Below are 23,911 nucleotides of genomic sequence, written 5' to 3' on the forward strand. Positions count from 1 at the left end.
ACTGCGGTAGACCTCGTTAACTCGGAAATTCCTGCACTGCTCGCGCCGCCTTCGTAAACCACCTTGCTCGTTTATGATCATTAAAGAATCGGGAAGGCCACGTAGGAGCCAACGTGTTTTTTTCTTCAAATATCATCGTATGTATGAACGTCACTAATTTTCGGAAAGAAGATAAATAGTTTATCGCAAAATTAGTACACGTGATTTTGTGAGCTCTCCCTTGTAAGGTCATAAACTTTCTGTGGCAAGTGCGCTTTAAAATACAACTATGGAATTGACAATGGAGGTCAGTACTATAAGAGAAAATTTGTTTTTGGGCGCACAGTTTGGATGAAGTAAAAGTATTAATGGTGAACATGTTTACAGGATATGACGAGTGAAACTTTTAATAAGTTGATACTTCTCTCACAAGAGTACCTTGAAAATGAAGTAGATGCCGAGGATTTCCTCCGTGAACACAAAGCAGTAAGTAGTAATGACCTACTAAGTAGTAATGATCCATATCTGGTTAGGAATGGGAAAGAAAATATCACGAATATAGCGACCCACCACTCAAACTATGCACTGCAGTTGTGCTGTTATCATACTTATCCCATTATACCCCAATGTTGTTTCTAAGAAATATCATATTCAAGCAAAAAGAACATGGGAAGAGAGCAAAGATAACTCACGCGGTTCCCTAAATTGGGTAAATACGCAGGACCTTATCCGCTCATTGTATTCGTCCATGTCCGCTAAACTTACAAAGCGACAAAGTAAAAATTACCAATTCACAAGTCGCAAGGCGTGCCGAGAGGGAGAATTAAATTAAACAGTGCGTCACTGAAATTATTGGAGGCCCATGAAACTATATCTTGGAGAGTAACAAAAATGAAAGTAATATAATATTTTCCAAAAATCACCTATAAAAAAGGACGAAAAACGGAACCCGCTTCAAATAGATGACTAGAAAAATACGCGACTTTACCCGAAGAACCCTCATCCTCACCCAATAGTAAGTAAAAAAAAAGTGAAAACAAAGCAGTGGAAGGAGGAGGAAGAATCATTTTCTGAAAAATCAGATTTTCGCCCCAGACTTGTGTAATGTGTCGTATCAATATGAAACAAGTCCGGTGATAGCGGTGGTGATGCTTCAAACTGACTTAAATTATATTCACTCCTACAACAAAATTGCACGCTGCCGATTTGGAGTAACATTAAGAGAAAATAATTACAATAATAACAAGTGAACTACTCAATTCGTTTGCTTTTGGGTGCATGGTTATAGTGACTCTGAAAAATTGAAGTTGTCAAATCTTACACAGAAAGGGTCGCGGGTGCCGACTAACCTGCATGGGGGCAACGCAGCATTCAGTTTCCTCCATTTCCGCTTGACCTCTGATGACGTAACAGAATTTCAGAGGGAACGGCAACTTGTGAAAAATTTTGCTTTTTGTTTACTTGTATGAAATGGATTTGGCTGGATGAAAAGAATTATTTTCCCACCAAAAACAGTATTTTTGGCCTTTTAAGCGGGCTTGAGCAAAAATGGGATTTCGGGTCAAGGTTAATGCTTCTATTTCCTTCAGTGCTACGCGAAAAAGCGACGCAAAAAGCTCTCATGACATATTTTTCACCTATTGAACGTATTTATTGAGACCAAAAATATATTTAGTTACATCGCACAACCTAATATAAGACAAGTGATGGGCAAAATGGTCGCCATTAAGGATTTGACATCATTTTCGCTGCTTACGGTGATTACAATGAATTTTTAACTCCAGCACAGTTAAAACCGAACTTGTTTCATTTGAAAACATCACCTTGAAAACAGGTCCGGTATGAAAAGCTGACAATTTTTCTTAAATAATCCTTTGGCATCCCCCCCTCCTTCACATTTGGAATGAGGGGTCTTCAGGCAAAATCGCATAGATTTGTCAAGGAACAACTACACTATAGTTCATTTTTGTCTAATTAAATTCAATGTTTTTGGCTGCGCCGCTAAGACTATGATGAGCGTACTAGAGGAAATAAAGACTATTGAAAAAAAACTTTTACAACAAATAAGGAAAGCCTTACCCAGCATTTACACAGCTTTATAATAAATAAAATCCATAGGCGGGGAAGGATATCGATCTACCAAGGTAACCAACTCGGTCACTGACACGGACATTAGACAGTCATAGCCTGTCTAATCTCAGAATTAGATTCTTGCGTTCATGTAACTTTAGCGTGAACATTGAGCGAATGAATCGAAAATTTTGCTAAGAGAACATCACTTTTCTGGACCGGGAGAAATTAAATGGTCCTCTGATGGGACAGTAAGAATCGGAAGTTTCTTCGATCCCGCAAGGTTACACTTAGTAGCCGGGTCTCTAAGCCAACTGGCTTTTTTACCTCGTACTTCCAAAGGGATTCGATTATTAGGAATGTATTAAGAAACAAAGGCCTCGCTGTGATGAACACGACGAATGCCCTTAGGTTAGGTTATGCTCGAAAGCTAAGGGATAGGAAACTAGCGCGTAACATCATCTGAAGGCCTCCGCGACCACGACACCGAAAACTAGTCGACGCCATGGCGAGCCTAAAAATAATACGGTGAATCTCCCCGAACGTCAATGCTACGATACATACTCTACATTTCATCTAAGTTTTGCACTGCTTAATTCAAGGAACTCGGTTTTTACGCGTTAGTGATCAAATCGCACTGTAGAGACAATCGAAGAGGGAGCCGGTGCGTGCCACAAATTTCGACTATTTTTATCGATCCAAAAGTAGTTGATTACAACTATAGAATACCCAGACACCCAAATGCAGCCATACATTTTCATAGCCTCATGCATTTTCACTAACATCGAATTTTGAATGAAGGCGCAGAGTGTTCACTACATGGGATTTAATGTTCCCATAGAAAATAAGTTGATTATGTGGAAGTATAAACTCCCGATTATCTCTACACACCGAAAAATATTCATTGCGAAATTTATTGAAATGGAGACGTGATTACTTGAAGGATCGATCGCAACGAGACACATTCTCGCCCGAAATCGAGGCCAGGCGAAGGCATGACCGTGGATGAGACTACAACGGCTAGTCGTTCCCTTGAGAGTCCGTACCGAGATCTCTGGGACCAAAAGTAGCCCTCTACCTACGGGAGAGAGGATAGCGGAGAGTTTGGACCGAGCGTGTGCTGATAGTAGATACTGATATTATACTGGAGATACTAGCCTAGAGAAGGGGTCTCCGCCAAACAAATCCTTGTGTGTTCACTTATAATTCGCGCAATTGGCTCATCGAATCTGGGACCTCATTTTAATAATTTTTTTAAGTCATAAAGAAAGTATCATTCGTCACACCAAACACAAGTCTGGTTGCATAAAACTAAAGGCAAGAATCTATTTAGTTCACCCTAATTTTTTCCCACAAGATATTTTTTTAATTTTTTATGTTTATACTCTAATTTCTGAGGAAATTCAATAACTGGTACTGATTTGTTCTTTTTTATTCCTTCGGCCCGCATAAATTTGGGAAATATATAATGTGGGCCTTACATTGGTTAAGTTTGGAGGCCCCTCGCGTACAGGACAGGGAGAGGAACATAATGGGCTAAGGCACGAAATATCACTTTTGGGGTAGACAAAAATGGCTTTTGCCCACTTCGGTACACAAAAATAACCATCGCTAGTACTTCATAAATTTCTGACCCTGAGTTAACTGTAAAACTGTCTTTCCTGGAAAAACTTATTGTTCCATGTGATAGTGTCTCAAATTGAGGAGCTCCATTTCAACCTATGTGATTCCTCGAGTGACTTTTCCCACGTCCTCTATTTCCAAACCCCTCGCGTCATGCAGTTCTGCTGTAGGCAATGACGATAAGGGCAGTGGGGTTAAGTGAAATCTAAGATTTTAATTGGAGGAAAGGAATACAAGGCTGTTTATATATTTTTCTGCACATATCCATACATTTGAGAAATCATCCTGGAAAATATGCAACCATCGTGCCACATATGGCTCGCTGAATTGCATACTTCACTGCATGAACGCTATGGAGATAACCTCATCCATGATTAATACATTACATAATATAATGTATTCTCCATGACCTCATCATAAGAAATGCTAAGTATATAGTGAGGTTTCAAATGAAGAAAGCAAGGATGAGGGCGAGGTATCAATAATTTAAATGGAGTCATTTAATAACATTCATAGCATGGATATTGGAAGATAACATTCTGACATCGCAGCATTTATTGGAAAGAATTTGGATATGTAAAAATTATTTTCTGTTCTACCTCAAAAGCACCTTCAATTAGGCTTCTTAAATATTTAATTGCTATACATCACCATACTAATCTCACAAAAAATATTTTGGACCATTTATAATTGCAGTCTCACAATAGTTTTACTTTTTTATTAATTATTATTTAGCGTCTAAAGCAATTTTTTTAAATAATATTTTCTGAAAATTTGCCTCGACACTTGTGTTGCATGCAAAGTCATGTCATAACACCAACTGGCTCAGACTCTGAGCAGTTTACATACAAAATTTTAAATATAAGTCAATTGTCATCCTCATTGCCTCATCTTAGGATTGTCCACGCAGCACTAAAAATGAAATAAATTTGGAAAATGCTGCAATCTCCAGAACAACAGCACTAGGAAATAGCATCTTTTACCACCAGGTTGCAACAACAGAGATCACTGAAGAAGAAGAAGTAAGTTTCATGCAGATTGCACAGTATGAAGAATACTTAATCACATTACTCAAAGTCCTCTATGACACAAAGAAATTTCTGAGAGAAGATGAAAAGTATATACACTTGGGTAAGTTCTAGTCGTATTATTTTAATTAATTGCATATACCACTATTTTCCAACAGACCAAATAATGCTTATACGCACTTATGCATTTATCAAGAATATTTATGCCATGTCTTAAATGATTTAATCTAAAAGTTGAATTGATAGCAATCGAGATAATAAGGATGATTAAATACAAACAACAATGAATGTAGTGACATGCTACATGCCTGGGATGCTCCTCAATGTATTAGGCTTATCATGAATTCATAGTTTACACCACTGACATTGAAAAAATGTAGAAAAAACTTATAATATGGGATAATGCAAGGAGAGACATCAACCTCCCTCCCCTCCCCACCACCTTTATTCTGCCACAACTACCACCCACACTGACATAGGCGGATCTAAGTGGGGGGGCAGCACGTGCTCCCCCCCCCAGACCCTAAAAATATATGGAAGATTTTTAATACGGTCCCATTGCATTATCATTGCGTTTATTTTGTATTATGAGGTATCCTTGTGCCCCCCCCCCAGAACAAAATCCTGGATACGGCCTTGATTGTGCCCCCAGAAAGAAATCCTGGATCCACCCCTGAACACTGAATCACACCTAATTATCGGATTGGTCTCTGGTGTTAGATGACTTACAAAATAAATACTATTACATTCACTCATTAGTTATGTAAGCCATCCATATTACATATACATCTATAAGAGAGCATATCTGTTTGCATGTCCACAATGTGTTTCCATATGGCTGCATGGATTGCAACCAAAGTAAATACATAGGCACATCTCATGCTCCCAAACCCATTAGTATCACTTTTGATGGTGTCCGACGTGTCCTTAGCATTGTTTTCTCATTGCTGATTGCTACGTCATGTCATACAACTTCTACGGTTGGAAATCCAACCAGTTAGGCACACCCCTTGACTTGCTCAAAACTTAAGAATCCTGCTAGTTGACCATGAATTCTAAGTTCCAAGTTTCCCACTTGTCTGGGTACTACCCTTCCTGAGCAACGCTGGGTGGCCTGCTAGTTTCTGATAAAATAGTGTCTACGTAACCTTTTTTTAGCCAACTTATTTTATTTTCATGGCATAAACTATGTAAAAGTCATTCATATTTCAGTTATCCTCTACGTCATTTGTTTCAAATTACCAAAAATGAGTGAATCCAAAGTGAGAGAGTTGGTATTCACAACATACCCGTCAAACTGGAAAGTTCTACTAGATTTCTTTGGAAAACCTGAAAATCTAACAAAAGTTAGTGAGGAAGGATGCAAAATACTAGACATTAAATACTGCCATGACAATATTCTAGCCCCCTTGCAGAAAAAATCAGAATGGATGAAAGTGAGTACAGTAACTAATGTTTGAAGAGTGATCAGCTGTATTATACGATGCCATATAACTTTAGAGCTAAACTGACATTTACAAAGCAAACTGATACCTAACTCCAATAGTTGAACTTTAAAATTAATATATAAATTTATTTCATCTCCATTCTTAAGGTCCCTCAACTGGGACTTAAAAAAATAAAATAACAAGAATTAATGATTCATTAATGAGTTACATGAACATATTTCATATTCATTTACACTTGAGTGCAATAATTAAATTTAGTCTTGCAATTCATGGATTGAATGCAAAAACATATATTTAATATTCAATAGTGAAAGATTTTTGGCACCCATTAAGTCTTAGCACACTACTAATTTAGATTTTTACTCTTAAAATTTTAATTGAGCAGAAATTCAGCAATTCCCTGCGAAAAAAGTTGTACAACTTAGAAGAGAAAAAACTAACAGTCCCGCAATGGCCATTTTCTCATACACCTCAAAAACAAGAAATACCTACATATCCACAATTTTCTCCAGACAGGGATAATCATAGCATAAAAGAGGTAATTACCGAAAAATTTACTTTTTTAATTGGCAATCTGATGAAGATGTCTTCCAAACACAGCATGTTATTCCTTTAGGAGAAAATAAGTAAAAGCCCATCAATCAAAATATCCAAAAAGGTTAGCACCTCAAGGACAAAACACAAAAAAAATTTGAAATCAGGATCAACCGGCTTGAAGTGTAAAATCAATAATATGCAGCATGAGCATGAAGCCCCCACTGCAAAAACCCAAGATAAAGATGCTGATTCATGCAAAATGGAGGAAACCTCTCTAATACCTAAAGTGAAAACGGTGATAACATATAGCAAATACATAGTCATCAGTCAAACAAAAGATTTCTAAACGAATTTTTATCATTTACTTTCAATAATTTTTCAGGCAAAAACAGGTGCAGTGTCCCTGAATACTACAGCGTTACTCAGACTAGGGGCAACAATTCAACAGAATGAATGGAAACAAATAAAAAGGTATAAAAATTAAAAGATAAAAAATTCCAGTTTATAACTATTATACTTTTTAAGCAACAAGTAATAATTAAAACCATTTTAGTTATTCAATTGACTTTGTCTATCTTATGAATTGGGCATAATAGAATGGAACATAATTTTGGCAAGTTTTGCCAAGTAACCTAGTAGAGAATATATTTCACAGATTACAAGAACTTTGCAATGGTGGAAATGACCCTGAAAATGTGAATATACAGGAGGAAGAAATAAGGAAAGAAAAGTTATGGAATGAAAAGAGAGCTATGGAAGCAAGGCGTTTACGAGCCCTCCTTTGGCAAGAAGAGGCAACTATTGCTAAGGAGGGCGTCAAGAAAAGAAATCAAGCCAAGGCACTGAAGGTCAAAGCAGAGGTATGGTACCATTTCAAAAGTAAAAAAAATATTAGAAGCAAGACCTGATGGAATTAGCAAATTTTAATACCATAATTCTGATTGGTATGATTTTTAATGCCTCCTATTCATCTACCAGTTCTATTGTACTCCCTTTTATTTAATTTAAAATTTATTTAAAATATAAAATATCATGGGGCAGGCTTATTTAAAATTACTTTACATAACTTTGCATTGATCTTGGCCCCCTAAAAGATATGATCAGGATTTCTAAGAAGAACTATAGTAGTACTATATGTTTTCTGATAATTAATAAAATTTAATTCTGATTGATAAATTTCATTTTTATCATCAAAAAGCAACGTTTTTATTTCAGAGGGATGAAATTGGAGAAAAAAAGCAGCAGTTGCACGAAAAACAAGAAATCTTGATAAAAAATTTGGTGGAAAAAACCCATAGGATAAAAGTAAATGCACAAAACTCTGTTCGAAGAAATAAACTCAATAAATTGAAAACAGGTAGGAAAATGCCTTTTTCAGAAATCATATTTTTACTAGAAGTTAACTAAGTAACAGAGCTAGTAATTTTTTCTCTTAGTGAAGAAGTTACAGGAGGAAAAAAGACTCATGAAAGAAGCTGCTCAAAAAAAAGTAAGTAATGCTCAGTGGCATAACCTCAGCTTAAACCATGATACAAGAATAAAATTTCTCAATTTTCTGAACCATAGAGGGAAGAAGAACTACTGCAAAAGGCAGAACTTGTGCAAGAAATACAGCGACTGCATAAAAAAGCTTGCCAACAAATGAAAAAACCTATAGACCTAACTGAAACATCACAACTGGGTTTGTCCTGTGAAATGTCGATTGCAGAGGTACGAATTTACTGCTTTAAATTATTTTTTTAGAACTTTGTATCATTATCTTAGACTCATTTACAAATTTTACAAATGAAATCCAAAATTAAACTCACAACTGCAAGTTAGCAAAAAAAACTCCTTTGTTGATTTTAATGTATACACAGAATTTACTTTTAGACAGCAATGATCATACTTTTTTAAACTTCGACTTCTTTGTATTACCTTGAAAATTATTGCAATGTTATAGAAATCAGTAAAATAAAATAAGAATACTTTCAAATTATATTATAATTCAATAGAAAAACTTTTTGAGCCCATGCACCCTGGGTTGGTAAGAAATACATCGGTAGAACGGAAAGAAGTGTTAAGATCAGAGTAAGTGAACATCACAACTGTTTCAAGAAGAAAAAAAAGCAAGTGAACATCACAACTGCTTCGAGTAGAAAAAAGATCAATCCAACTTTACCAATCATTCATTAGATTGCAAACACAAAAGTGATTTCAAGCCAGACATCCTCCACTCATGTCAGAAGGAAAAAGGAGAAGACTTGATGCCCTAGAAACGTTGGAGATAATACAACATTTAAAGAATAACACCCCCCTTGCTAACAAACAAGTGCTCCCCTCCCACTCCCTCTGTTTTCCATCCCCATCAGTGAACTCCTACAGTGACAACCTTTTTCTAAGTGCCTATCCACCTGTGTGCCATTTACATTTCCAAGAAAGGATACTACGCAGTGCTTCTACTTAAATTCTCCCAGTGACCCATGTCCTTCGGGGAAATCATTAACCCATGCCCACACCATCCACAGCCGGATTCAATGACCTACCATAGGCTATTGTGATTTGGATGACTCAATGTACCCTGCTAATCCCCTCTCTATCTTCCCCAACACTGCCACCTTCCTTAGCTCTCGTCTCCTCACCCACTTTAACCCCGCCCTCCCCTCGCTGGTCAGATACCTATCCTCACAGGAAAAAACCCTTGTCCAAAATCAAAGCTGCCCCTTCCCCACCCCTTCCATTCCCTGCTTAACCCCCACCCCCGCCCTCTCAACCAGTCCATTCCCTTCGGATAGATGTCCTTACTTTCATACGTATGTGTAAATATAAGATGCATGTAAGATCAGTCACCTGAAGATGTAACTAAGTTACAAAACCCGGGTCGTGCCCATATTAAATAATAGTGAAATTTACAATGTTTTATTCCTTGATTTTTGGGCCCACTTAATAACAGTTAAGACCTAATTGGTAGGGGCACCAAATTTTCGCGAACCGCGAAACGCGAAATTTTCAAGGTTGCGCGAAATTCACTTGGTTCCACGAAATTTCGCGTTTAAGCACTTTTTCTGCGAATTTGGCGCGATATTTTCCACCGTTGCCGGTAAAAAATACCCCGTTACTTTAAGTTTTCTTAAAAAACCGGTATCAAGAACCGAGCGCATAAAGTCGGTGCTTTGGAACCGGCTCGGAACTGTTGCGAGGATTTGAATTTGGCGCCCAAATCCGAAATGGTTCGCAGCGTATTCAAGGCCAAAAAGTAAAAAAAAAAAAAGTTTTGAAAACGCATATATTACTTTCCGATTGCATGGCGTCAATGTCTTTCTTCTTTTGAGAGTTGCTCCCTAGCACGCGCATTTAAGGGGTCGTCAATTTGTCGCTCTCGCCAAAATTGTAACATTCTGTAGTCGCTGCCACGTAGGCCGCTTTCAAACAAGCTGACTTTTCGCCTGCAGCCGGCCACGGCACGGTGACGTTCTTTCAACATACTATAGATCTATGGATGTCTTCAAACGAGTCGAATCACACCGTTGCGTTGACGGCAAGGCGCCCATTTCAATCCGGCCCGGCGATGCTCCGTCTACGGCGTGAAATATAGGCTATGCTACATTGAGGCCGCTTTCAGACGAAACTACTTTTCACCGGCCGCCGTTCACGTGAAATTCGGGCGGCTTTCAGACGAAACGACTTTCTGCAGCGCCGTGTGCTGTGCCGTGAACGGCACCAGCGGGAAATCGTTTCGTCTGAGAGTGGTGTTAAGATTGATTCATGTGTATATACAGCAATTCTGCGATATACGAGCAAGATGCGTTTCGAGAGCCTATTCGTAAGTTGATAAACCTATGCAAGCCGTCGAGAAGTGTGGTTATCCTGCAGAATGCAACCCCGCATTACAATTTTACGTTAATTCATGGCCGCTTAGTTTATGAATGTTGTCGCTGTACCGGCGTGTTGAGCAGTTTATTGTTGACGTTATAAGAACTGCGAGAGTGAAGCATGCAAATCAGTTGTCAATTTAAGTAACAATTTAAGCTAGTTACATCACAGAATGTATTTTAATCTCACTTAGAAGTTACAAAAAAAACCTGGAGAAAGAACCAGTGGCTGCCTGATGTAATGAGACATGTTGGTCGATCATGCATTCTTAACAATGTGTTATTTAACTTTTTTACTTGGTAAATAAAATTATGGAGGCGATCTTGAGTTTTTTTTTAACAGACCTTTCTTGTTAATTAACATTTTTCGTGAAATTATTTTCATTCGCTTCTTGTGGTTGTTTAATTACCTGAATTAATGGCAAATTTAAATAGAGTTCATCCTTGGAACCGAGTATCGAGAACTGATGGGGGAGAACCAGAACGGTACCGAGAGCCGAAAAAATTTAAGAACCGAATCAACCTTAATTTATAGAATTCCTTTACCCTAGTCAGCAATGCACAGTTTGGAAAAGAAAATGAATCTTCGCTTAATAGTCTCAAAAAATCTGTGAAACTTTCCATGTGTGAGGTCCTGAAGCAAATAGGATAAAGACTAATATCAAGTTGTCATTCCTTGTATAGTGACCCAGGGAGGAGCATTATTACAGCCATGGGAAGATTATTTAACTCAAGGTGTATATTGACAACTGATGTGAAGGACTTAGACACAATTGTTGCTTATGTCCTCATATAATCATTAACAGAAACTCAAGAACTTTTTGGCCATTCTGCTTTGAAGGATTCTGTTAGATCAGTTCAGGAAGAAGGAAAAGAATTTTCAGTACTTCCACTAATTCTTGCCCTTTAAAATGATTTTTCCCCATTTTGTAGAAAATTTTGTGAAAACCCTGTGAATACCTGTGGCAAATGTAGATGCAGGAAGAGGATTTTCCATGCATGGAAATATAAATAAAAGAACCACTAAACTTCCAAAAATGTGTATAATTAAAGTCAAGTTTGACCAATGGATCTCAATTCTAGTAAAATAAGGATTCAGCCAATTTTAAATTCCAGAGTGTGAATAATCTCAGAGTGCATATTAAAAAAATATAGATAATTGACGAACACATATGTAATTGCATGTGTTGATATTATATTTTTTGTGTAAGACCTTAAAGACTTTTGTTATCAATTTGTTAAGTAAAAACTATAAGTTTTTTACATCATGCAGGCCAATGAGACAATGAAATTTAGACCAATCAAAAATATTCCCCATATATATAAATCCCGCATTTGTCAAGCGGTATGCGGTTGAAATACATACATACATAGCAAAAAGTGTTTATGATGTGTATGTAACAAATGCTTAACTTATTCCTTTAGCATTTGCTTTGACCCTTCTTTGTCATGGTTTTTACCATTAAAAATATATTTAAGATGCCAATAAGCATTTTTATTGGTGATTATTGTTCTTGGGATAAAAAACAATATTTGTGACGAGTGAATTTTTATGACGAAACTGTATTTTTTTATGACGAAATTGCAATTTTATGACGAAATTTTAAACCGAAATTGACAGATTTTTATGACGAAATTCACAGTTTTTATTCACCGATAATCTTTGCCTCTACTAATTGGTAAAGACTTAATCAATTAAAAATTCAGTTTTATTAGATGTTGTATCAAGTTGGTGCAGGTTTCATGAGTAAAGCACAATTTTTATCTCAGATTCTTTTCATTTGATTATCATTTCCTAATTATAGGGCTTGAATTGTTGTCTTTTTCTATTGTATAAAAAATCACAGTATTAAAATTTCATTACTGCATTCATCGTTTTCCTGTTCCACCCTCAGCTCGCACCGTACCCCCCAGTTTCACCTCCATTTCTTTGTGCCCATTGTGGTCTCTCAAGTTCTCGCTGTAATTTCTTCCATTTTCAGTCTTTTTCTGAATTTCCTCTACATCACTCTGCAGGAATACCATTTTAGGGGTCCTTCCTGTAACCCTTAGACAATTCATCGCTATGTAGTCTCTGGTTTTTCTTATGCCCTCTCATCCAGTATCTAATGTGATTGACATATCTTTTCCTTCTCCCTTGTCTGTTACTTTTTTGTGAGTCCTTTGTTACTTTGTTCACTTCTTTCAAGAAAGTTTGCTTTCTTATCATATTTACTATAGATTTTTGTCTTCAATCCACATTGTTATAGTTAATTTTATCATTTTTATATAACTCCAGGGTGTTAGGTTACAGCATTTAGTCACAGAAAGAGAAAAATCTCAAGAAAGTTGGGCCCATGACAGTTTTTGTACATCAAAGATTTGCTGAAATATCGAACCACAGGCAGCAAAACGGTATTTTTTTAATCCTATGCCTCACAATGACTCACCCTTTGTGTTTGTCCTTAATGGCGCAAGCAGTACTAGGGTTTTAGTAAATTCGTAGGAGCATTTTTTACGCTTCATTTTCTAAAGCTAGGCCCGACTATGTACTGTAACCTTTGCCCCCAAAACTTTCTCTGGATGAATGGTGCTGTAGCACATTCCTCATAAATGAAATATTTTGGTCACAGAACTGTAGTCAGTCAACTTTGAATAAATCCTGGTGAACAAAAAATGAAAAGCCACACAGGGTCTGAGCCCATATGATTTCTAAGTCTACAGGATTCAAAGCATGAGCATCAAACATCAGGCTTTGCAAAGTATTGTAAAAAATATAATCATATATATCAAACTTGAACTCAATCGAAGTGCTTCGTACTCTGAAGAAGGTTTAGGTTTCCAATTTTCCATGTATCTCACTGACAATACATTTCCATGTATTGTCAGTGGGGGAATAATAGTCACAGTAAGCAGGAAAAGAAGGAAATCAAATCAGATGCTACAAGGGTGGGATAGATTTCAAGGATACTCAGGGAGAAAAAACACAAAATGGGATTTAAAGTACAGAGCAAGATGTAGAAAACAATCGGATAAAAAAATGAAAAGATTAAGATTAGGGCTATTGAATGTGTAGAAGGGAGACACGAACTATACATTTTTTTAAATTAGATGAGAAACACAATTTAATTAGATTCATAAATAATAATCCCTTGTATTCTTTTCACCATTATAAGTGGAGTTGGACATACCTTAGCTGAGTAAAAGAACAGAAAGACTTACTGTCAGAAGAATGCAACACTTGTGGCAAACCATTAGCAATTAAATAATGACCAATGTCAAAAATTAACAAGCATTTAATAAATAAAATAAATAACTATACATAGAAATACAATACATATTCATCATATTTTTTCTTAAACCAGTTGAAGGGAAGATTACAATTGGCTAAATTGCATCTACAAGCTGAGATTGAAGAAAGAAAGCGATGGATCAAAGGGCAGCAGGAAAAAAGAAGAGAACTGCTGAAGCAAACAGAGGAGTATATAGCTGCACACAAGGAATCAAGGTAAATAATGACATAAAGCAGTTCCAATACAATCAATTGGTGAAAATTAGTTAATTTCTGATATTCCTTCAAAGATAATTAACTTGATGAGCTTATAGTTCCAGATTTAAACAATTTTCGCTCACAATGCCATTACAAATGCAAGAGGAGGATACTCCAGAGATAGCAGAATTAAAACGCCAATTAGAAATGAAGAGGCAGGAAAGGATGAAAATAACAGCACAGACCAAACCAAAATCACCTTTTAGAATTGAAAAGAGACATCAGTAACGGTAATTTTAAAATAAAATAAATATTTGAAAACTTTCATCACTCAATACAGAGGAAATCGACCAAGCAATATTGCCAAAGTGTTCATTTGATGGCATATCCTGAAGTCTGAACAATGGCCTTCGTATATTCCTCATTACCTCTCCCCATCCTCAGTTTCTTTTTCATAAGTAAATTTTTCTTACAAGGACATTTCTCCTGGAATTGATATCATTACCAGCACATTATCATTTATGTATTATTATCAATTTAAATTCATCAATCCAACAGAATTAGGGTTAAAATCCTTAAATTTTCAACGACAATAACCTTTGTATGAGAAAATATCGTCGCATATTGCACAAGATGGATGCCTTAGTAGTTACATACTGTAACAATTCTTGTTGATGACATGAAGGAACAATGAGAGTTGAGTGATAAAGGACAACAAATATTGTTGACTCGAAAGAAACAAAAAGGGAGTACTGTAACGAAAATATTGGTGTTCGGTTGTACGCGTCGTTGCTCCCAATGTTTTGCGTATAGTTCTTATTAATTGTGTTCTCATTTTATGTTCAATGTTATTTATGAAGTAAAGTATGTGTCGTTGCTCCCCATTTTCTTCGTGAGTAATAACCCTGGACAATTATGTCTATAATTTACGTTAATTTGATTTGTAAAATAACACTATGTGCTGTCCCCTATGAAAAAATTGTATAAACCATGACAATGTGTAAGAATGTATACAAATTTGAAACAAGTTTATACAATTTTTTCATAGGGGGTAGCTCCCGATTTTCTTCTTGAGTACTTTTCCTGAACTAGTGTTTGTGAAGTGCATTCATTTGATTTGTTGAATTAAAAGTGAAGGTTACAATACTTTACTCAGCGACAATGCTTTACATTACTTTTCTAGTAGATATAATGAGGTCTTACACCTGTATGCACTAAAATGATGTTTTTTCAACACTAATGCATAAATTTTTTAACTAGAAAAAAGATATATGTATTATTCTCAATGGCAAGAATAGAGGATTGAAAGTTATTCCATAAGTGACTGACAATAATCTAGCATTGAATATTACTCTCTCTTCTAATTCATTGTCGACTTAATACTTTATTTTTCTTTACTCAGATATAAATATTATTTGCTAGCACACTTGTCGGCTCAATTTTTAATCTCACTATGAAAGAAATTGACCCAGCACAATACTGCCCAATCAAAGACATTAGAGCAGCAATGTATATTAGCACACTAATGGTATGTAAAATCAGTGGCGGCTCGTGAGTCAAATGCTGGGAGGGGCACACTCCACCGGGGGATCAAAATTTATTAATATTTTGTGTATTTTAGTGAGTTTTTAAGGTAATCTAGAGACCATTATGACTCACTAAAACACTAAAAATCACTGAATCGATTAAATCAACTACAGCTAGGCCTATTTACATTAAAAAAATTGACAAATAATAGGTCAACTGGTCACCAAAACAAGGTATTCTGCAACACTGCGACACCAAGATTATACGGCCGCCGGCCGGCCCGGCTGTGTCAACTCACTGGATATATGTCACTTTGCATATGCTCGGACGGCATCCCAAGACTTCCATGAGGCACATGCTTAGACGTATCATAGCACCAGCAGCCCCCACCACTACCACTCTTCATATAACTGCATGGTGATGGGTTGGGACATTCTGGCCAGCGCCCCGCAGCTACAAATGCGAACTTCTCGTGCTATTTTTGCGTGTTTTTCCTATATTTTCGATGTATGCGATTGAAAAAAATACTTTGGTTAATTAGATGTATAATTATAATTGAATGGGTATTTTATTTATTTTTTTCCTTTTTCAAATCATTGGGAGGGGCGGCAACCGAGAGTCCTTATGAGCAAGCCGCCACTGTGTAAAATACAGAAAAGAAAAGGAATAAATCAGGTATGTACTACTCTCGGTGTCAAAATGATGTGCCGCTGTACTTTGCAAACTTATATCTAGACTTCAGTGCATGGCGTAATAATGAGTAATACGTCACTTTAAAGGAAATTTTATTCTCAATTCTGATGTATTATTTATTTTATGAAAAATTCAAAAATGTAGACACCTGAGTGCAATAAATGGAAGACAATAAATAATAATATTGTGGAAGATGAATAATGTAGACATAGTAGTTTTCCCTGGGTTGAGTTATAAAGTTCATGAAGTTGATAAAACGGCTAATTTTATGGGGAGTCATTTATTGCACTCGCATCGCATCATTTGGATTATGAACATATGGGGAGGATATCAACTATTAATCAAAAAGCTATTGCATTATTTCACCATTTCCAATAGGTAGAAAACAGAAGAATAAATCTGGGGTACTCACCTAAATTCTAACAGAGCCAGCTTAAGAAGCAACTTCATTTTGCAAATCGCAAATATGTATAGCGAATTATTTTCCATGTGCCTTCCCTTGTTTACAGTAAAAATTTTTCCAAAGATTTCAAGTTAAACAAAAAAATATTTACAAACATATAATGGTAGCACCTTCAAAGATGAATAATACTACCCAGCATAAAGGTGTGAAGTGTGTGCTGCCTACATTTAGGGACTTCCCTTTTCTTGTCATCACTACATTCTGAGTTTCCTATGAAATAATGCATCCACGGAAGGTGGAAAGCATTTTAGTGAAATTATAAAGTTAAGAGAATCATCAGCAAATTTGAATATGATTATGTACTTAACCATAAAACAATTTAATTTTATAATACACACCATTGCATTCTTGACCAGGTATTAGGAGATTATGGTTAGAATCCCAGTCAACTTGATATTTTTGCAGTTACAGCAGACATAGATTATCCGGCTGCTGTTAATCTGTGCTGTGGATTATCCGTGCATGAGTTCACGCTCCTTCGAAGTTTTCCACGATCTTTTAAAAGTAAAATAAAATTGGAGACAAAAGCACCAGGATTTTTGCATTTTAATGCAGGGCTGCTCCAGGCTTACTATTTCCATCAGAATCTCCTCTATAAAATGGAAATATTTCATTTACTTGCTGGCAAGGAATGTTTCAACTTTATTTGGATGTCTGCTCTAACATTGCAGATGACGATCAGCGGTGGGAAAAAAACTCTGGCTAATTTTAAAAGATTCTTCAATGGGTTCAATCTTCAACGATAAATTGAGAGAAATTTTACCTACAATCTTTAATTTAAAATTTCATACCGTAAATGCACAATTATTGCCGTGACCTCGCTTGCGGTTGAATACGGCCCGATGGAACCGGAGATTTTGTCGCACTCAGGCTTGTTTATGTCATCACTAGCAGTGGCGCCGACTCCATGGGGCCTGAGGGGGCCCGAGCCCCCTCAAAGATTTGTTTGGGGGGGCGGAGCCCTCTCAATAATTCAAGAAAATAATTATGTTATATTATGCTTTGTGAAATCACAAAAATATATTGGTAATTTTTATTTCCCATGTTTGACGATAGTTACCTTTTAAAATAAATTCAACAATGTGTTAAAACAAATAATTATCAGGTTAAGCAGGTTAACTGAATCAGGTGGTGTGAATCATGATAGTGTTTCGGTGCTACGACACACTTTGAATTTAACCTCTTCCCGGGGCAAGACCTCGGATATGGGCCCCCCCCAATATTTGTTATAAGTCGGCGCCCCTGATCACTAGTCAATGCCAATATAATAATATCAATGCGGGGTAAGCGGAAGTAGGGATAGCATGAGTCATAGCCAGACACTCACTTGCTTAGGCAATTTGCTATAAGTCCTGGTTTACTATAACTGCTGCTGCGTGATGGCGTTATTGCCCTCACAGTAACTCCGTGCTCCTTTTTTCCAAGCATCACGATCTGCGATTGTGCTCAGTGATCATGAATCCACGTCCCACAGCAGTTGCATCCTGGGCAACTTGTGAGAGACGCGACCATGCAGCGTTGTGCCTGACAGTGTAGTTTCCAACTCTGCACAGTGGTTTCGAAGCATTTCTACAAACCAACCTTTCTGAATGCATGATCTCGCACACGTGGTTTTTGGAAACCAGGTGTTACACGGAGAAGTAGGAATGCGAGAACAATCACATCATCACCACTTTAACATAACTTTGCGTCCATATGCATAGCTAAATACAGTCCCGGACAGAAAAATCTTACCACCCAAGAGCCAAAAATTTTCTGAGTCCCAATTCAATGTCCTGGCATTCAAAATGGGTTTTTTAGCTCATGCAGGAAGATGTTTTCACCTTCAATTATTATAACGAGGTAGTAAAGGTTGCTCATAGGAGAAATAAGTCCTTTTCATAGTCTCTAGAAGTTAGGACTCGGATTGGATGAGTGGAAATAATTTCCTTGTCATTTAATGTATCACATCGAAGTGAAAAAGATTTTTCTCTCGTATATTTAATGTACTTTTAATAATACATATTTAAAAAAGGGTACCTACAGAAATGTCAAATGTTGAAGTCACAACAAAAACATCAGATTAATGACACTACATATAAACATAATAAATATTGTACTAAATGCATTTTTAATTCTTCATCAGTTCACAATAACACATCCTGTGAATAATATTTCACATTAAATGTTTATTTAATATTAATACATAATTGCTCACTGAAGCACAGGATGCAGTTCTAACAAACTCAGTAACTAACTGGTTGAAGTATCCATCTTTGGCCATATATTTCAATGAAGTTATCATTGTTTACAAAAGGTAATGAATGTGAAATAAACATAAATGAAATCAGGATGAATATTCACCCAGCAAGGAATAAATATCACTTACTTAGATCAACACATACATTATTCCCTGAAAATAAATATGCCATGAACCTAACCTTTGAGTTTGAAATTAATATTCCAATAAGTCATGGTGCAGGTGAAACAATACTGGAATTCTAGAAATATGTATCAGCTCTAATTAAATGCCTATCAATCTCAAAACTATTGGTGAGTACCATGGCATTTTGGCATTTTTTTTTAGAAAATCAATCTATACAGGTGATCACACCAAACTAATGAAAATTAAATGACTTAAAGGGTATACTAATAAAATAAAATTATAACAATATCCCATTTAAAAGAAATTTCAAAACAATATAATGGGATAACAACTGCAATTCTTATTTCTATGACTTTGGTAAATCTTTCCTCAGTAAATCAGAGAGCTCTTTCTCTAATTGTGACCAGCTGTTACTGTGAGTGAAGAACTTTTTGGACAATGAGCTTGGCTTTTTTGGAATGAATGTACAAGCCTGTAAAAAATTATAAATAAAATGTTAACAATGATTCAAGCTGCCCATTTCTCCTTATGCTCAAATTACGAGCAAATTATAAACATTTTTTAATTAAATGAATGATAAATTATATGCTCAGAACTTAGAACTCATGATTAGTTCTAAATGGTCTGCGACATTAATTTCTTCAAATAAAAAATAACTCCTTGCATAAAATTGGCCAAAAATGCACTGCCTGTAAAGCATAAATTACCAATAATAATTCCTATATTCATATGTCAAGCAAAAAATAAAATAAACAATAAGATATTTATTAGCTTGACCAAATATGAACACATCATTCCAGCAAATTGAAGGACATGTTTTTCTACTTTATTCTTCTCCCTTTAGTTATTCTGGGCATTTTTCTTCATAATCACAAACCTGTTCATTAGGGCACATTAGAAAAATTGATTTTTTTTCAAATCCATCTGGCCCAATGAGAAAAAGCTGTGGGACTGATCAAAAATAAGGCTAGAAAATTTTGAGACCTCTATTTCCTCACCTTTTTAGGGTCTGATGGTCTAAATTCATCATCAATTTTTTCTTGCTGGCTTAGGTCAATTGCAGGTGCAATAGCAGCTACTGGCCTCTTTACAACAAATTTGTTAATAGAACTTAAGTCGTTCATACAACTTCCCCCATAAAATTTTTTATCCATCATAGGGGCATGACTTCTTTCTAAAAAGTGATTTATAGTGAAATTAAATCAAGAAGATAACATAAAATGTGATTAAAGAATGAAGTCATAGCCTCACCATTTCCTTAGTAGAACAAATGAAAGAAGAGACCTAAATGATGTATCCATAGAAGCAGAGCCAGTAAACAACATTCAAAGCCATCAACTAAGGGAAGGGAAGCTAGATATTTTTTTGGAGAATTTTACATGAATTGAAAGAAATAAGAAGTGATTGTAGGTGCTTCCAAGGTCTCCTTTGAAAATGAATGTTAACAAGATAGCAGAATAGTAAATGCATGATAGGTTGGTGACCTATAATACTTGCAGAAGTATAATACTAGCTGATATAATAAATTTAGATAAAATGCACACAATAATAACAATCTCTTATTAAGAGAAGTGAGAAGTTGATTAAGTAGATGTATGATCAAATATAATAAGAGGCCAAACAACAATAATGTAAGGCATAGGCCTTGACAGGAAAATAAACCTTGGACGAAAGCTCTTGATCCGTCCATCAATTGCTGATGGCAAAGATGAATTTTGAAAAAAAAAAGACATTGAGGAAAACTTTCATCCTCTCTGCAAATAGAAAGACAACTGGTAATAGATAGGTCAACTGGATAGTCTTTCACTTCTAGAGTCAACCAGATAGCCGGAAAATGTGTCCATGCCCTCAGGGGAAGTGGGAGGAACTGTATTTGGCACTATGTATATTTGTATATCATAGTGTATTTGGTTTGAACAAACAGGAAAATCTGCTGACATGCAACTATGAATTCACCAAAATCGAATGATTAAGTGGGATAAGGTAAACATACTCCATATCACTTGAAGATTCTGATAGAGGCTAACAAAATAATTGATAGATAAAATGCCTCACTAAGAATTTCAACCAGTACCATAGTTACACTCGGTCATTTCTGAAACCCTGAGCTGATATGTCACCAGGAGGAGAGGAAAAGGTGAAATGATGGGCCAATCAGATTGAGCTGGACCTGAGATATCCTGAAAGTGAACCAACATCCAGCCCTGAAAGTGAATCTGAACAGCCCCTGCTAACAGCATACACCAAGAAAGCACCAGATTATACTTCAAGAATGAAGATATATATTAGAGATATTAGATAATAATCATACATATATTCATCACAGGAAAATGTCTCTCAGCGTCTGAAAAAAGGCGAATCATTGTGAAAGTCCATATTGAGACAAAAACAACTAAGAAAAAAATGTCTTCATACATTTTTAAGGATACAAAGAGTAACCGTCATTCCATCAAAAGTCAGACAGGGGGTATGAACTCAGACACCAAGTAGTGGTGATATAAAAATATTTCCAGACTGTTACAGTTTGTGCCAACCACGCTGAGGTAATGCAATTGTGCTGGTTACAATGTTACCATTACGAAACAACCCTACAACTGCATGTCTCCATTTCACTGACTTTGAAGAAGCAACAGAGATCAAAATGTATTCAATAAAATTGCAACAATACATAAATTGGCTAATTTTAAATTCTTACACCAAAAAATTACTAACTTAATGTGACGTAAAGGTTCTTTAGATAAAAATGACACATGTAAAATAATGTATGACTTGAAACAGAATGACTACACAAAAGAATAAAAATGACAAAAATCAGTATGAATGAAAAAAATAAAACTGAGTACATATTCATAAAATGCTACAAAAGAGGGGGCATCAGAGATACATTGTTGGGACCATTCAGGGAGATGATAATCGACAGAAATCAGTGGGAAGTGACGTGGAGGTCTGAATTAAGGTCAGTGAAAGAGTAAAAAAAAGTAGGTACAGTGAGTCCTCGTTTAACGTTGTTGATTCGTTCCTGAAAAAGTCGACGTTAAGCGAAACAACGTTAAGCGATGCAGTATTTCCCATAAGAAACAATGTAAAAAATTTAAATTGGTTCCTAGCCATGTTCCTAACAATCCATTTCTTCGTGAAGAATGCAAAATTTCCCGGGCGAGAATCCAAGGAGGCCAATTATCGGAGCCGTAACTTTAAGCAGACTTCTTGACCAATCGGGAGACACCTGAATCAGGCCAAAATGAAAAAAATCTGAATCTGACACTCGGAAGCACGAGGACGAAGGGCGAGTCAATTTTCGTGATGATATGAATTCTTTAACCCGGCGGAAATCGCGAGAAACATTCATTACCGATTATTCACTTCAGCATGATAACGATTCATTCGAAACGAATTTTCATAACGAAAAGGTTGGGAAGAAGGCATTATTAAATGAAATATAAAAACTAAAAAGAAAGTATTTTTAATGGCGAAACATCGATATTTTCAGTAACAGAAGAAATTTTAACTGTAAAAACTCGACCTGCAAACCTAAAACTCGACCGATCTCTCCAGCAGTTGCACCTTCTTCAATTCTTTTAATAATACCAAGTTTTTATTCTATTATCGCCGCTTTTTCTTCACGTCTGAAGAACCACCAGGATAGCCACTCATCTTCGTGGACATTTTTTTCGGTTGGCATCAGAAAAATATACGGATAATGGGTAAATGAGGCGGTAATTATTCGCTCAGATGCATAGTTAACATACGCTACCCACGCCAACCTTTTCTGTCGAACGAAAATTACCAATCGCATTTAATATGGTAATGATGGTAATATTTACGCATCAGATGCGCTTGCGTTCTATTCGCCATTCATTTTTTTTTCGCCGCGCATAATTTGAACAACGTTATCGCGAAGCAACAACGACGTTAAATGATCAAGGGTTTCAATTTTTGGACAACGTTATCGCGAAACAACGTTAAACGGGACGACGTTAAACGAGGACACACTGTATTTATAAAGTTGAATAATAAATTCATTGACAAAAAAAAAAGAGATAAAATGACCTAATTTCCCCAGATTAAATTCTTCAATCACAAAATTGTCATTAAAAATAACAAATAAACCAACCAATATAAATAAAATGGACTATCAGAAATAGGTACAGTTAGAAGTATGAGAAATTCACGAGACACGATATTGCGAAATAACACGAAATTTGCCGGCCTCGGTGGCGGCGGGGTAACGTCCTCGCCTGCCAAACAAGGGGTCGCGGGTTCGAGTCCCGCCTGGGTAGGTTTCCCCTGCCCAGGGCATGGTTGTTCGTGTGCGTTTAATTATTAAATTTGTTGAATACCCCGATGTAAAATGGCCAACATGAGCTGTATTCGGTGGTTTGGGATGCAACGCACACACGTCGCGAGAATGAATTGACGAGAATATAGGTGGTTAGGAGTAAAAAAAATTAACAAACAATATGGTTGATTTCCAACAGTAATAATACATTTAATAACCAAGTAAGCTTTAGGAGCACAATACATAAAATACTAAATTGCCTGAGGATAATGTACTCTTGCCGTTGGGAAGAAGCCGGGCACGCAAGAGTTCCTTCCTTGTCTGAGGTCAGTAGCAGAGAGAGAGAGACAGGCGGCTTGCAAGATCGCGGCGGCGCTCGAAGCAGGCGTGAGAGGGGAGGTGTAGGCAGAGGAGGGGAAACAGGTTTCAGGCTGACGATTCACCTTACAATTGGGTAAACGGTGGCGGAGGGTAATTGAAGTTCACACATGCCGTAAAGAGGTCGACACCGTTGGTGAATTCACTATAAATTGTGAGCAGTTCACAGAACGCGAGTATCAGCGGCCCGCGTGGATCAGC

The 23,911-nt window shown here is 36.4% G+C and overlaps 2 protein-coding genes across 5 annotated transcripts in view; one reads left to right on the top strand and one right to left on the bottom strand.

The window, feature by feature from the left end:
* LOC124155946 (trichohyalin-like) lies at nt 1–19,502 on the top strand. 2 transcript variants are annotated; one of them, XM_046530178.1, is made up of 14 exons: nt 1–286; nt 367–465; nt 4,662–4,803; nt 5,913–6,136; nt 6,534–6,686; nt 6,765–6,980; nt 7,068–7,156; nt 7,341–7,545; nt 7,901–8,042; nt 8,122–8,174; nt 8,252–8,395; nt 13,881–14,023; nt 14,122–14,295; nt 19,427–19,502. In XM_046530178.1, the coding sequence occupies exons 1-13, from the start codon at nt 269–271 to the stop codon at nt 14,291–14,293; spliced, it is 1,800 nt and encodes a 599-aa protein (XP_046386134.1). In that variant the 5' UTR covers nt 1–268; the 3' UTR covers nt 14,294–14,295; nt 19,427–19,502. The 2 variants fall into 2 exon arrangements, with proteins under 2 accessions (XP_046386134.1, XP_046386133.1); XM_046530177.1 differs by lacking the exon at nt 19,427–19,502 and having other exon boundaries at nt 14,122–15,156.
* The window catches only part of LOC124155947, a 19,225-nt gene continuing 13,235 nt past the window's right edge, over nt 17,922–23,911 (bottom strand). For 2 of the 3 annotated variants that reach the window (XM_046530180.1, XM_046530179.1), the window contains exons 6-7: nt 20,052–20,227; nt 17,922–19,525 (exon numbers count right to left, since the gene is read on the bottom strand). In XM_046530180.1, the coding sequence (XP_046386136.1) occupies nt 19,400–19,525; nt 20,052–20,227 (302 nt within the window). In that variant the 3' untranslated portion in view covers nt 17,922–19,399. The remainder of the gene's footprint in view (nt 19,526–20,051; nt 20,228–23,911) is intronic. The other variant, XM_046530181.1, reaches the window with a different exon arrangement.

Source organism: Ischnura elegans, chromosome 3, assembly GCF_921293095.1.
Source record: "Ischnura elegans chromosome 3, ioIscEleg1.1, whole genome shotgun sequence".
Taxonomy (NCBI): Eukaryota; Metazoa; Arthropoda; class Insecta; order Odonata; family Coenagrionidae; genus Ischnura; species Ischnura elegans.